Raw genomic sequence first — 14,924 nt, 5'->3', positions numbered from 1 at the left:
CAATGCTCTCAGTGTTCTCTCTCTTATTATGTCAGTTACAAGTATAGTATCTGCCTACAATGCTCTTCTGCTACACACATTGTAAATACAATAAATATTAGTGGTAGGAATAAACGAGTACTCAGAAATCTACTTTTGTTAACTGCCTTCGCTTCTGTTATTCAGTGACTTCCTTTCTTGGTGATCCACTTCACATCCAGGTACCACCGACCTTCTGTTTGTACCTGTGTTCGTAATATTTTCAAGTTTATTTTGCTATCGTCCCTAAAATACGATACGACGATGTGGCTGTATTTATCTGTCTGTCATGAGGATATGAAACAGAAGAGGTGCTAGGAGAGTGCCTTGGAGAACTGTTCTGGATAATCTTATCTAGAGTGGACAGGTGTTCTTGTATAAATCTTGTCTACAGTACTTCCCAAATAGCTTTGCACATATTATTTTTATTCGCAGCAAATTACTTTAGAAAATATTTAAATTATTTTTTGTTTTCTAAATATCTTGTAAATTCACATACCATCGTTGGATTTACAATCAACACTCAGAAAATAATTAATAAAAAAATAGATCGTTCAAAATAGGCCCTGTCAGAATACAAAATTATTTGTAGCTCACAGAGGGAACCTACTTGGTAGTGATAGATGGGGAGTGGGCATCAGGGTGAGCGTCGGGGTGGGCATCATGGTGGGAGTGGGTGGCGAGGGAGGTAAGGGCGTGTTCCCCAGCTCGCACCTGTTGAAGGCTGCTGGCCACCAAACTCCTGGCCGAGGTGACTGTCTGAATGACGCTGTCTCTGGAAGGTAAGACGAGAGTAGGTGAGTTGCATGATAGTGTGTACTCGCCTAGTTATATACTTTGCTTGCGTCATTGGTTCCGGGACTCGTGGAACCTATCATACTTACTCTTGAAACTGTGTATCGTTGAGTTTTCTTCTCCGCTTTGTCAAATCTTCTGAGTATCTTTTGAGCAGTGATCATGTCTTACCCGTGCCTTCTCTAATCATTTCCTTTACTTCTCAGAATCAAAACCCCTCAACTTCGGAGCTTGTTTAGTAGCAACTCCTCAGACTTTCTTAACTTCTAAACATATATCAGTTGTGGGTTCCCTGTTGGTGTTGTATAATCTATGATTGATTTGACGTATATCGTGTACAGTGTCCTACAAGACCATGTACACGATATGAAGGCAGCATGTAGACTTGCTAACCTGGCATATGTACAAGACTGGTATACAGTACCGACAAGATGAAAGTAGAAGACAGTAGAACTTTGTACAGAAGATGAGGTAATCAGTCCCTCCAAGGTTGAGGGACTGATTACCTCATCTTCTGTACATAGTTCTACTGTCTTCTAGTTATGTCCTGGAATTTGTATTGATAAAGCCACTGGATGGCGAAACGTCTACAATAAAGATACCCAGATGTTGCACATGTGTCTTAATTTCAACCTGGCATGTGTGAAAAAAAAGGACACGTACTATTCGGGACGTAAAAAGGAAACATTTCGCCACGAGTGACTTCTTTCTTTAATGAGTGTCCTGAACTGTACGTAAGTGTCTTTGTCTACGTCTTGTCGGTATCACTATACTTTATACATTCACATGATGTCATGGTTATAGGACTTTTGCCCAGCTCATGTGATTTATTTACTGTGATGTTCGCTGATCTGCATTATCAAAATATCTCAAACAGTACTAAAAAGTAAGAATGATAAATCAGTGGAATCACCATACATGCACAACTGAAGAATTTATCGATGTAAAACAACTGCCAGAGGCCTGGCCACAGACCGGGCCGCGGGGGCGTTGACCCCCGGAACTCTCTCCAGGTAAACTCCAGGTAATAGGATTTTACATACATCGAGATAGACAAAATGTCTATTAATATAGTGTTAATAGTACAGAATGAAATATCACTGAAACTGCCACAGTACGATGTAGCCTGTTCACTGTTTCACTGTTGAAATGAACCTAAACTGAAGGAAGGTGCAAGCCGTAGCTTCCTCATTTATCAATCTCATCAATTTTCATCATCGACAGATACACATAAGAATCGTGAAACGATATTAGAAACAGTAGCGGTACCAATCCTTGAGTGACCCCGCTCGTAAGGCACACCCGTTTCTGGCACTTCCTCTTAACAATGTTACTCTTTGTCTCTTGCCCTTCAGATACTCCCTGATCCATTTTACCACTTTCTCTTTCAGTTGTGTGCTTAGTTATTTTCTAGTCTGGACTAGACTCTAATGAAGGGGAATACTGAAACGAAAATTTTCTTGTAACCAAGAAAATTAATTTGATCCAGGCATCGTTTCTAATACCATTATTACAGTTCTGTTGTATATCTACAGAAGGTTCGTGAGAGGAGGATTTCCCGACCCTGAATCCTTGCTGTTTTTTCCTAACAAATCCTTCTCTCTCTTAGTGGTGACACGAGTGCAATAATTAAAGTTGAATTTGCATATGAGAGAGAAGAGTATGTGTGTGTGTGGGATGGGAGAAGGGGTTGTGAATAACTGGATGGTCAGGCATAATTGTATGAAGAATTAGACACGCGTTCAACATCTGGGTACCTTTATTTGTAGACATTTCTCCATCAAGTGGCTTTCACTACAAATTCAAGGACATAATGGGAAGGCTGTAGAACTATATACAAAAGTCGAAGTAATCTTGAAGACTACGGTGCTCTTCACCAACTCCAAGGCTGAGGGACTGATTACCTCGTCTTTTGTATAAATTTCTACAGTCTTCCCATTATGTCCTTAAATTTGTATTGAAAAAACCACTGAATGGAGAAAAGTCTACAAATGGATACCCAGATGTTGCACATGTCTAATTCTGCATCTTATCGGCATTGTATATAACTCCGCCTATATATATAATGTCTTTCTACCTCTGTATGTTAGAAGTGATCAAGGTCCCAGGACCGAAACGTTTTCTAATAAATATGTTATAGTGTTTGCTTACGTGTCTTTCTAAACCAACTTGTCGGTATTTATTACCAAGGTTTATACCATATAACTCATGTGCATGATTATACGAGTAATTGTTAGTATAATTTTTGATGTGTATGATCGCGAATGTGTACATGCGTTTGTATTCGCCTAAGAGTGTCTGTGGGAGGCTGAACTCTTGCTCTTGGGCTCCGCCTTATTTTTTTTCAGTCCTCTTGTTTGAACCGACCACCAGTGCATCCCTTTATTATATACTCCAGTAATTCACTACCTTCACACTGAAGGAATTCGTTCTTATAATCCCTTTGGCTCAGGCGAACTGCATACAAAGCAGTTCAAGCTTCTCTTTCCACACAACTATCATCCTTGTAAACACTTCAGGAGAACAGAGAACACTGCGACCTTTCTAGCATAACAATACGTGGATGTTCAAGGGGTGGACCAGTAAGCCAGGGGAAGGCCTCGGTCAGATGATCAAAAGCTCCAGCTGTGGGGTCATCATATGATAAGACCCGACTCAGGAAATACTTGTCCTGCTTCCTGACGAACCTTACCTAACGTAACCTGGTTGTTAATGTTGTGGTGATATCGACAAACTGTGAAAAAAGAATACTTGTGTACAGTTCGTGACATTAAAGGAAACGTTTCGCCCATGAATGACGAAACCTTTCCACAGTTGGTTGGTTGGTTGGTTGGGTGATCAATTGGGCTTAAAGTTTATCGACTACACGAGGCTGATCAAGGCTGCATCTCACCTCTTCACCACCTGCCAAGAATACTTTAATCCGTAAATTAGAGATTAAGAAAACTCTCAGTGAATTTACAATGAGAGATATGTACCTCTCAGGATATATATCCTGTCCCTATTTTAAAATTAAAGTATAGTTGACTGGTGGTGTACAAGCGATATACAAACTTAAAGACACTCGTGCAGTTGACAGGTCTTAAACCTAATAAACTAAGTCCAGGATAACAACGTCAACTCGCGCACGGGACTCACTGCTTACCACGTTCTTCTGGCAAGCACGTGAAAGTCAAGGTCAGTGAGCACGTACTGTCCGTGTAGTTGCCATCAGTTAGACACTTCAGTGTGCGTTGTCATCACAAGCAGACAAGGTGGAACCTTGAGGTTAGGTGGGGGAGGCAGCTGGTTGTGGGGGGGTAGGTGAAGGTGTGAGCATTCTTGGGTGAGTGCAAGGATCCAGCCAGGATATTATTATTATTATTATTATTATTATTATTATTATTATTATTATTATTATTATTATTATTATTATTAATCACCATTATGGGTAAACCAATAATAATGAATAGGAGGAAATTACGTTTGATATAACGAGGGTAGGGTAGCACTAATTCCTTGGCTCAAGAGCTCTTTGCCAGCATCATGGCACCCCCTTTCCTTCCCCATCAAGGGACAGTATATATATATATATATATATATATATATATATATATATATATATATATATATATATATATATATATATATATATATATATATATATAAATGATGGGCTTGAGGTTCGAACCATGGTCCATAAATTGACAGGCCCAACTCTCTAACCACTGCTAAAGCTCCTGGATCAGAACAGTCCCTGGCGGGCAAAACGTCGCCTTAGCAAATGTCCCAATACTACATTTTCAGTCATACAGCCGCTCTCTAAATATTGAGGATGGAAGTACCGCAAGAGTCGTGTTCTCGGGAAGGAATTTGACGAGTTTTTACAACTTTTTCCTGATTATCCAAGACTGTGGTGCCTGCAGTTGGATAGTTGATTGGATTTCAAGGCTCTTTAAGGCTGCATGTAATCTGTTCACCACCTGTCAAAAATAATGTAATACCTACAAGAGCGATTAATATAAATAAATATATATATATATATATATATATATATATATATATATATATATATATATATATATATATATATATATATATATATATATATATATATATATATATATATATATATATATTTTTATTATCACACTGGCCGATTCCCACCAAGGCAGGGTGGCCCGAAAAAGAAAAACTTTCACCATCATTCACTCCATCACTGTCTTGCCAGAAGGGTGCTTTACACTACAGTTTTTAAACTGCAACATTAACACCCCTCCTTCAGAGTGCAGGCACTGTACTTCCCATCTCCAGGACTCAAGTCCGGCCTGCCGGTTTCCCTGAATCCCTTCATAAATGTTACTTTGCTCACACTCCAACAGCACGTCAAGTATTAAAAACCATTTGTCTCCATTCACTCCTATCAAACACGCTCATGCATGCCTGCTGGAAGTCCAAGCCCCTCGCACACAAAACCTCCTTTACCCCCTCCCTCCAACCTTTCCTAGGCCGACCCCTACCCCACCTTCCTTCCACTACAGACTGATACACTCTTGAAGTCATTCTGTTTCGCTCCATTCTCTCTACATGTCCGAACCACCTCAACAACCCTTCCTCAGCCCTCTGGACAACAGTTTTGGTAATCCCGCACCTCCTCCTAACTTCCAAACTACGAATTCTCTGCATTATATTCACACCACACATTGCCCTCAGACATGACATCTCCACTGCCTCCAGCCTTCTCCTCGCTGCAACATTCATCACCCACGCTTCACACCCATATAAGAGCGTTGGTAAAACTATACTCTCATACATTCCCCTCTTTGCCTCCAAGGACAAAGTTCTTTGTCTCCACAGACTCCTAAGTGCACCACTCACTCTTTTTCCCTCATCAATTCTATGATTCACCTCATCTTTCATAGACCCATCCGCTGACACGTCCACTCCCAAATATCTGAATACGTTCACCTCCTCCATACTCTCTCCCTCCAATTTGATATTCAATCTTTCATCACCTAATCTTTTTGTTATCCTCATAACCTTACTCTTTCCTGTATTCACCTTTAATTTTCTTCTTTTGCACACCCTACCAAATTCATCCACCAATCTCTGCAACTTCTCTTCAGAATCTCCCAAGAGCACAGTGTCATCAGCAAAGAGCAGCTGTGACAACTCCCACTTGTGTGTGATTCTTTATCTTTTAACTCCACGCCTCTTGCCAAGACCCTCGCATTTACTTCTCTTACAACCCCATCTATAAATATATTAAACAACCACGGTGACATCACACATCCTTGTCTAAGGCCTACTTTTACTGGGAAAAAATTTCCCTCTTTCCTACATACTCTAACTTGAGCCTCACTATCCTCGTAAAAACTCTTCACTGCTTTCAGTAACCTACCTCCTACACCATACACTTGCAACATCTGCCACATTGCCCCCCTATCCACCCTGTCATACGCCTTTTCCAAATCCATAAATGCCACAAAGACCTCTTTAGCCTTATCTAAATACTTTTCACTTATATGTTTCACTGTAAACACCTGGTCCACACACCCCCTACCTTTCCTAAAGCCTCCTTGTTCATCTGCTATCCTATTCTCCGTCTTACTCTTAATTCTTTCAATTATAACTCTACCATACACTTTACCAGGTACACTCAACAGACTTATCCCCCTATAATTTTTGCACTCTCTTTTATCCCCTTTGCCTTTATACAAAGGAACTATGCATGCTCTCTGCCAATCCCTAGGTACCTTACCCTCTTCCATACATTTATTAAATAATTGCACCAACCACTCCAAAACTATATCCCCACCTGCTTTTAACATTTCTATCTTTATCCCATCAATCCCGGCTGCCTTACCCCCTTTCATTTTACCTACTGCCTCACGAACTTCCCCCACACTCACAACTGGCTCTTCCTCACTCCTACAAGATGTTATTCCTCCTTGCCCTATACACGAAATCACAGCTTCCCTATCTTCATCAACATTTAACAATTCCTCAAAATATTCCCTCCATCTTCCCAATACCTCTAACTCTCCATTTAATAACTCTCCTCTCCTATTTTTAACTGACAAATCCATTTGTTGTCTAGGCTTTCTTAACTTGTTAATCTCACTCCAAAACTTTTTCTTATTTTCAACAAAATTTGTTGATAACATCTCACCCACTCTCTCATTTGCTCTCTTTTTACATTGCTTCACCACTCTCTTAACTTCTCTCTTTTTCTCCATATACTCTTCCCTCCTTGCATCACTTCTACTTTGTAAAAACTTCTCATATGCTAACTTTTTCTCCCTTACTACTCTCTTTACATCATCATTCCACCAATCGCTCCTCTTCCCTCCTGCACCCACTTTCCTGTAACCACAAACTTCTGCTGAACACTCTAACACTACATTTTTAATCCTACCCCATACCTCTTCGACCCCATTGCCTATACTCTCATTAGCCCATCTATCCTCCAATAGCTGTTTATATCTTACCCTAACTGCCTCCTCTTTTAGTTTATAAACCTTCACCTCTCTCTTCCCTGATGCTTCTATTCTCCTTGTATCCCATCTACCTTTTACTCTCAGTGTAGCTACAACTAGAAAGTGATCTGATATATCTGTGGCCCCTCTATAAACATGTACATCCTGAAGTCTACTCAACAGTCTTTTATCTACCAATACATAATCCAACAAACTACTGTCATTTCGCCCTACATCATATCTTGTATACTTATTTATCCTCTTTTTCTTAAAATATGTATTACCTATAACTAAACCCCTTTCTATACAAAGTTCAATCAAAGGGCTCCCATTATCATTTACACCTGGCACCCCAAACTTACCTACCACACCCTCTCTAAAAGTTTCTCCTACTTTAGCATTCAGGTCCCCTACCACAATTACTCTCTCACTTGGTTCAAAGGCTCCTATACATTCACTTAACATCTCCCAAAATCTCTCTCTCTCCTCTGCATTCCTCTCTTCTCCAGGTGCATACACGCTTATTATGACCCACTTCTCGCATCCAACCTTTACTTTAATCCACATAATTCTATATATATATATATATATATATATATATATATATATATATATATATATATATATATATATATATATATATATATATATATATATATATATATATATATATATATATATATATATATATATATATATACTGCGAGACACCTCAGGGTGTGTAAATCCTAGTGCCTACGTTGAGCTGCTTGCACTGGTCCCTGGAAGGGAAGTGTCCTGATGCCTGGTGATAAGCTACTGAGCTAAGTGGTTGGGGATTCCTTCCGTTTCCTTGAGTCAAATCTGATTACCTCCCATTCCCCAAACCCTATGAAGATTTCAGGCTTAGCATCCCCACTCCCCCCCGCATGAGATAACTATATAAACCGAGGGATTTATGTCTCGGTGTATATACTCTGAGAGTTTAATCCCCATTTTAGATATTAAAGTATTCTTGACTGGTGGTGAAGGGGTTAATGACTTTCGTGTAGTCGACCGGCTTTAAACCCCATTACCAAATTATAATCGCTTTCCCCTGATTTAAGTAAAAATAACAGTTTTACATTACGTTACGGATATTTAAGTTACATTTAGAAACGTTACATTAGCAGTGATCTCAAGAAACTGTAATACGTCATACGTAATGTACACCGTATTCGATACTCATACAACTGATGCTGTTATTTCTTCTTATTAATATATAGCGGGTGTATATACCCTGTGAGGCCCCAGGATGAAGGTTGTAATGCAGGTGGCAGCTTGCTAGTTACTTAACCAGCACAGGTGAAAGACTAAGAGCACAACCAAGTACGTGCTGCTAGCCACGGTCCAGCCAGTCTCTGGCCACCAGAGTCTGTTGTTTGTGTGTGTACTCGCCTATTTGTAGTTGCAGGGGTCGATTCACAGCTCCTCTTCGTTGGCTGCTACTAGGTTCACTCTCTCCCTGCTCCATGAGGTTTGTCGCATCTTTTTATAAAGCTGTGTATGCATCCTGCTGCCAGTACATCACTCTCCAAATTGTTCCATTTCCTGACAACTCCATGGCGTGTGTGTGCGTGTGTGTGTGTGTGTGTGTGTGTGTGTGTGTGTGTGTGTGTGTGTGTGTGTGTGTGTGTGTGTGTGTGTGTGTGTGTGTGTGTGTGTGTGTATGTGTGTGTGTGAGTGTGTGAGTGTGTGTGTGTGTGTGCGCGTGTACTCACCTAGTTGTACTCACCTAGTTGAGGTTGCGGGGGTCGAGTCCGAGCTCCTGGCCCCGCCTCTTCACTGATCGCTACTAGGTCACTCTCCCTGAGCCGTGAGCTTTATCATACCTCTGCTTAAAGCTATGTATGGATCCTGCCTCCACTACATCGCTTCCCAAACTATTCCACTTACTGACTACTCTGTGGCTGAAGAAATACTTCCTAACATCCCTGTGATTCATCTGTGTCTTCAGCTTCCAACTGTGTCCCCTTGTTACTGTGTCCAATCTCTGGAACATCCTGTCTTTGTCCACCTTGTCAATTCCTCTCAGTATTTTGTATGTCGTTATCATGTCCCCCCTATCTCTCCTGTCCTCCAGTGTCGTCAGGTTGATTTCCCTTAACCTCTCCTCGTAGGACATACCTCTTAGCTCTGGGACTAGTCTTGTTGCAAACCTTTGCACTTTCTCTAGTTTCTTCACGTGCTTGGCTAGGTGTGGGTTCCAAACTGGTGCCGCATACTCCAATATGGGCCTAACATACACGGTGTACAGGGTCCTGAATGATTCCTTATTAAGATGTCGGAATGCTGTTCTGAGGTTTGCCAGGCGCCCATATGCTGCAGCAGTTATTTGGTTGATGTGCGCTTCAGATGTGCCTGGTGTTATACTCACCCCAAGATCTTTTTCCTTGAGTGAGGTTTGTAGTCTCTGACCCCCTAGACTGTACTCCGTCTGCGGCCTTCTTTGCCCTTCCCCAATCTTCATGACTTTGCACTTGGTGGGATTGAACTCCAGGAGCCAATTGCTGGACCAGGTCTGCAGCCTGTCCAGATCCCTTTGTAGTTCTGCCTGGTCTTCGATCGAGTGAATTCTTCTCATCAACTTCACGTCATCTGCAAACAGGGACACCTCAGAGTCTATTCCTTCCGTCATGTCGTTCACAAATACCAGAAACAGCACTGGTCCTAGGACTGACCCCTGCGGGACCCCGCTGGTCACAGGTGCCCACTCTGACACCTCGCCACGTACCATGATTCGCTGCTGTCTTCCTGACAAGTATTCCCTGATCCATTGTAGTGCCTTCCCTGTTATCCCTGCTTGGGCCTCCAGTTTTTGCACCAATCTCTTGTGTGGAACTGTGTCAAACGCCTTCTTGCAGTCCAAGAAAATGCAATCCACCCACCCCTCTCTCTCTTGTCTTACTGCTGTCACCATGTCATAGAACTCCAGTAGGTTTGTGACACAGGATTTCCCGTCCCTGAAACCATGTTGGCTGCTGTTGATGAGATCATTCCTTTCTAGGTGTTCCACCACTCTTCTCCTGATAATCTTCTCCATGATTTTGCATACTATACATGTCAGTGACACTGGTCTGTAGTTTAATGCTTCATGTCTGTCTCCTTTTTTAAAGATTGGGACTACATTTGCTTTCTTCCATGCCTCAGGCAATCTCCCTGTTTCGATAGATGTATTGAATATTGTTGTTAGGGGTACACATAGCGCCTCTGCTCCCTCTCTCAATACCCATGGGGAGATGTTATCTGGCCCCATTGCCTTTGAGGTATCTAGCTCACTCAGAAGCCTCTTCACTTCTTCCTCGGTTGTGTGTGTGTGTGTGTTGCGTGTGTGTATGTGTATGTGTGTGTGTGTGTGTGTGTGTGTGTGTGTGTGTGTGTGTGTGTGTGTGCGTGTGTGTGAGTATGTGTGTACTCACCTATTTGTACTCACCTATTTGTGGTTGCAGGGGTCGAGTCATAGCTCCTGGCCCCGCCTCTTCACTGATTGCTACTAGGTCCTCTCTCTCCCTGCTCCATGAGCTTTATCATACCTCGCCTTAAAACTATGTATGGTTCCCGCTTCCACTACTTCACTTTCTAGACTATTCCACGACTTGACTACTCTATGACTGAAGAAATACTTCCTAACATCCCTTTGATTCATCTGAGTCTTCAACTTCCAATTGTGACCTCTTGTGTATGTGTCCCATCTCTGGAACATCCTGTCTTTGTCCACCGTGTCTATTCTGCGCAGTATTTTATATGTCGTTATCATGTCTCCCCTGACCCTCCTGGCCTCCAGTGTCGTCAGGCCGATTTCCCTCAACCTTTCATCGTACGACAATCCCCGTAGCTCTGGGACTAGTCTTGTTGCAAACCTTTGCACTTTCTCTAATTTCTTGACGTGCTTGACTAGGTGTGGATTCCAAACTGGTGCTGCATACTCCAGTATGGGCCTGACGTAAATGGTATACAGTGTCTTGAACGACTCCTTATTGAGGTATCGGAACGCTATCCGTAGGTTTGCCAGGCGCCCGTATGCTGCAGCAGTTATCTGATTTATGTGCGCCTCAGGAGATATGCTCGGTGTTATACTCACCCCCAGATCTTTTTCCTTGAGTGAGGTTTGCAGTCTTTGGCCATCTAAACTATATTGTGTCTGCAGTCTTCTTTGCCCTTCCCCAATCTTCATGACTTTGCATTTGGCAGGGTTAAATTCAAGGAGCCAGTTTCTGGACCAGGCTTGTAGCCTGTCCAGGTCTCTTTGTAGTCCTGCCTGATCCTCATCCGATTTGATTCTTCTCATTAACTTCACATCATCTGCAAACAAGGACACTTCTGAGTCTATCCCTTCCGTTATGTCGTTCACATATACCAAGAACAGCACAGGTCCTAGGACTGACCCCTGTGGAACCCCGCTTGTCACAAGCGCCCACTCTGACACCTCGTCACGTACCATGACTCGTTGTTGCCTCCCTGTCAGGTATTCTCTGATCCATTGCAGTGCCTTTCCTGTTATGTGTGCCTGATCTTCTAGCTTTTTCAGTAACCTCTTGTGAGGAACTGTGTCGAAGGCCTTTTTGCAGTCCAAAAAAATGCAGTCGATCCACCCCTCTCTCTCTTGTCTTACTTCTGTCACCTTGTCATAAAACTCTAGTAGGTTTGTGACACAGGATTTTCCTTCCCTGAAACCATGCTGGTTGTCAATTATACACTTGTTTCTTTCCAGGTGCTCCACCACTCTCCTCCTGATGATCTTCTCCATGACCTTGCATACTATACCCGTTAGTGATACAGGTCTGTAGTTTAGTGCCTCATGTCTGTCTCCCTTTTTAAAAATTGGGACTACATTTGCCATCTTCCATACCTCAGGGAGTTGCCCAGTTTCAAATGATGTGTTGAAGATCTTTGTTAATGGCACACACAATATCTCTGCTCCCTCTTTAAGGACCCACGGAGAGATGTTGTCTGGTCCCACCGCCTTTGAGGTGTCAAGTTCGCATAGCAGCTTCTTCACTTCCTCCTTGGTTATATGTACCTCATCCAGCACTTGCTGGTGTACCCCCCTGTTCTGATTTCCTGGAGTCCTACTGGTTTCCACTGTAAATACTTCTTTAAATCTCGTGTTGAGCTCCTGACATACCTCTTGGTCGTTTCTTGTGAATTCCCCATCACCCTTCCTCAGTCTGATTACCTGGTCCTTGACTGTTGTTTTCCTCCTGATGTGGCTGTACAACAGCTTCGGGTCAGTCTTGACTTTCGATGCTATGTCATTTTCATATTGTCGCTGAGCCTCCCTTCTTATCTGTGCATATTCATTTCTGGCTCTTCGGCTAATCTCTTTATTTTCCTGAGTTCTCTTTCTTCTGTACCTTTTCCATTCTCTAGTACATCTAGTTTTTGCCTCCCTACACCTTTGGGTGAACCAAGGACTCGTTCTGTTCTTCCCATTATTTCTGTTTCCCTTGGGAACAAACCTCTCCTCTGCCTCCTTGCATTTTGTTGCCACATAGTCCATCATTTCTTGTACTGGTTTTCCTGTCAGTTCCCTCTCCCACTGAATGTTTTGAAGGAAGTTCCTCATGCCTGAGTAGTTCCCCCTTTTGTAGTTTGGTTTTTCCCACCCTATTCCTGCTACTCTCTCCACTTGGAGCTCAACTATGTAGTCGAAGCACAGAACCACATGATCACTAGCTCCCAGGGGCCTTTCATACAAGATATCCTCAATGTCTGAACTACTCAAGGTGAATACAAGGTCCAGTCTTGCTGGTTCATCTTCTCCTCTCTCTCTGGTAGTGTCTCTAACATGTTGATGCATGAGGTTTTCCAGTACTACATCCATCATCTTGGCTCTCCATGTTTCGGAACCCCCATGGGGCTCCAGGTTTTCCCAGTCAATCTCCTTGTGATTGAAATCACCCATAACTAGTAACTTTGCTCCCCCCACATGTGCTCTCTTGGCCACCTCGGCTAGTGTGTCGACCATGGCTCTGTTGCTCTCATCGTATTCTTCTCTTGGTCTCCTGCAGTTCTGTGGTGGGTTGTACATTACTGCAATTATCACCTTATGTCCCTCAGACTGGATTGTTCCTACTAAGTAGTCCCTTTCACCCGTGCCATCCATTCCTTCCATTTTCTCAAAACCCCACTGGCTTTTAATGAGCAGTGCAACTCCTCCTCCCCCTCTCCTCCCTCTGTCTTTCCTGAGGATTTGATATCCGGGTGGAAAGATTGAATCTGTTATTATTCTGGTGAGTTTTGTTTCTGTGAGTGCTATTATGTCTGGGGATGTCTCCTTGATTCTTTCATGCCACTCCTCATACTTATTTGTTATTCCATCTGCATTTGTATACCATACCTTCAACTTATTTTCTAAGACTGTGGTCTGGGAGGTGTATTGGGGTTGGGGAAGTGGGAGACCTGATAAGGAACTATGGGTGGTTGCTGTGGGGGTGGAGTTTGTAATGTAGTGGGTGGGGGCATTGGATATGACATGGGTGTTTTGGTTTAGAGTGTTTGGCTGCACTGGGGTTGACCTGGTTGGGAGGCTTCTATAGGAAGCTGTGAGGGAGGTTGTATTTGATCTTCTTCCTGTGTCTGGGATCTCCTGTCTTTCTTCTCCATCCCCTCTCTTTCCTCCTTTCGCCTTTGTATCATCTCTCTCAGTTTCCGCCTTTCGTCTTGTGTTCTGTCGCGGTCGAGATACACCTTCCTGTATTCCGGCATGTCCCTTAATCGTGCTTTCTCCCACAGTATCCTGTTCCGAGTCGATTCTGCCTTGAAGGTCACTTTCACTGGCCGGGTTCTTTTTTTTACAAACCCCCCTATTCTCCGAAAATTTTCCAGCTGGGTCATGTCGTCTTCTCCGATTACTTTCATGATGCTTTCAATTGCTTTTTTTTCCCCTTGTTTTCTTGCTACATATGTTTCCCCTTCAACTTCCTGTAGCCCATACACAAAGACTGACCTCACCCTTTCATTCTCCCACTGCATATCCCTGTGTATCCCCTCATTCAATTTGCTTTCCTCCATTGCAGCTTTCCTTTCTTCAGTTTTACTAGCTACTGTACATGGGCTCAGTGGCCTGTCATTTTCCCTTCTCGGCTTTCCCTGGGCTCTGTTGTGGTCTTTTAGGGCCTCCACATATAGCTTAGGTATTTCATTTACTACAGTCTCCACTGATAGAGCTTCTACATGCAGTTTTGCTCCTTCTGTCCCTACAGTCCCCTTATTTGTGGCTGAGGTAGCAGTCTCTGTTGTCAATCCCAAAATGTTCTTTAGTTCTTTAGGCTGTTTCAGATTTTCCAGTTCCTCTTCTAAGCTCTGTATCCTGGCCTCTGCTGCTTTGACTTTCACCTCCCACTTCCTGCTTTCCATGTCTATCCTCTCTTCCATTCTCATGCTAAGTTCTTCTAGTTTCTTTTCCCATTCTTGTTCCCTTTATGTGAGCTCTGCTGCCCAATCTTCCTTTGCAGTTCCCTCCTCCTGTCCCTTGGGTTTTCTTGTTGCTCTCTGGCAACCCATTTTTTTTTATCCTGATTGCCTCAGAGTGGGAAACCTATGTAATTCTGTATGTTAGGTTAGTATTGTATATGTCAGTGTGGGGGGGAGGTAGAGGAGGAACTGTGGCTATATGGGAGAGTAGTGGGGAGG

At 42.8% G+C, this 14,924-nt stretch overlaps 1 protein-coding gene across 2 annotated transcripts in view; it reads right to left on the bottom strand.

The window, feature by feature from the left end:
* Positions 1-14,924, bottom strand: part of LOC128686644 (uncharacterized) — a 158,341-nt gene that overhangs the window by 69,531 nt on the left and 73,886 nt on the right. For both annotated transcript variants that reach the window (XR_011391894.1, XM_070084240.1), the window contains exon 3: positions 629-793. Coding sequence is in view for 1 of the 2 variants with exons in the window: in XM_070084240.1 (XP_069940341.1) it covers positions 629-793 (165 nt within the window). In the remaining variant the exon portion in view is untranslated. The remainder of the gene's footprint in view (positions 1-628; positions 794-14,924) is intronic.

Source organism: Cherax quadricarinatus, chromosome 12, assembly GCF_038502225.1.
Source record: "Cherax quadricarinatus isolate ZL_2023a chromosome 12, ASM3850222v1, whole genome shotgun sequence".
Taxonomy (NCBI): domain Eukaryota; kingdom Metazoa; phylum Arthropoda; class Malacostraca; order Decapoda; family Parastacidae; genus Cherax; species Cherax quadricarinatus.
The sequence above is the reverse complement of the archived record's forward strand: the minus strand, read 5'-3'. Positions and strand labels throughout refer to the sequence as shown.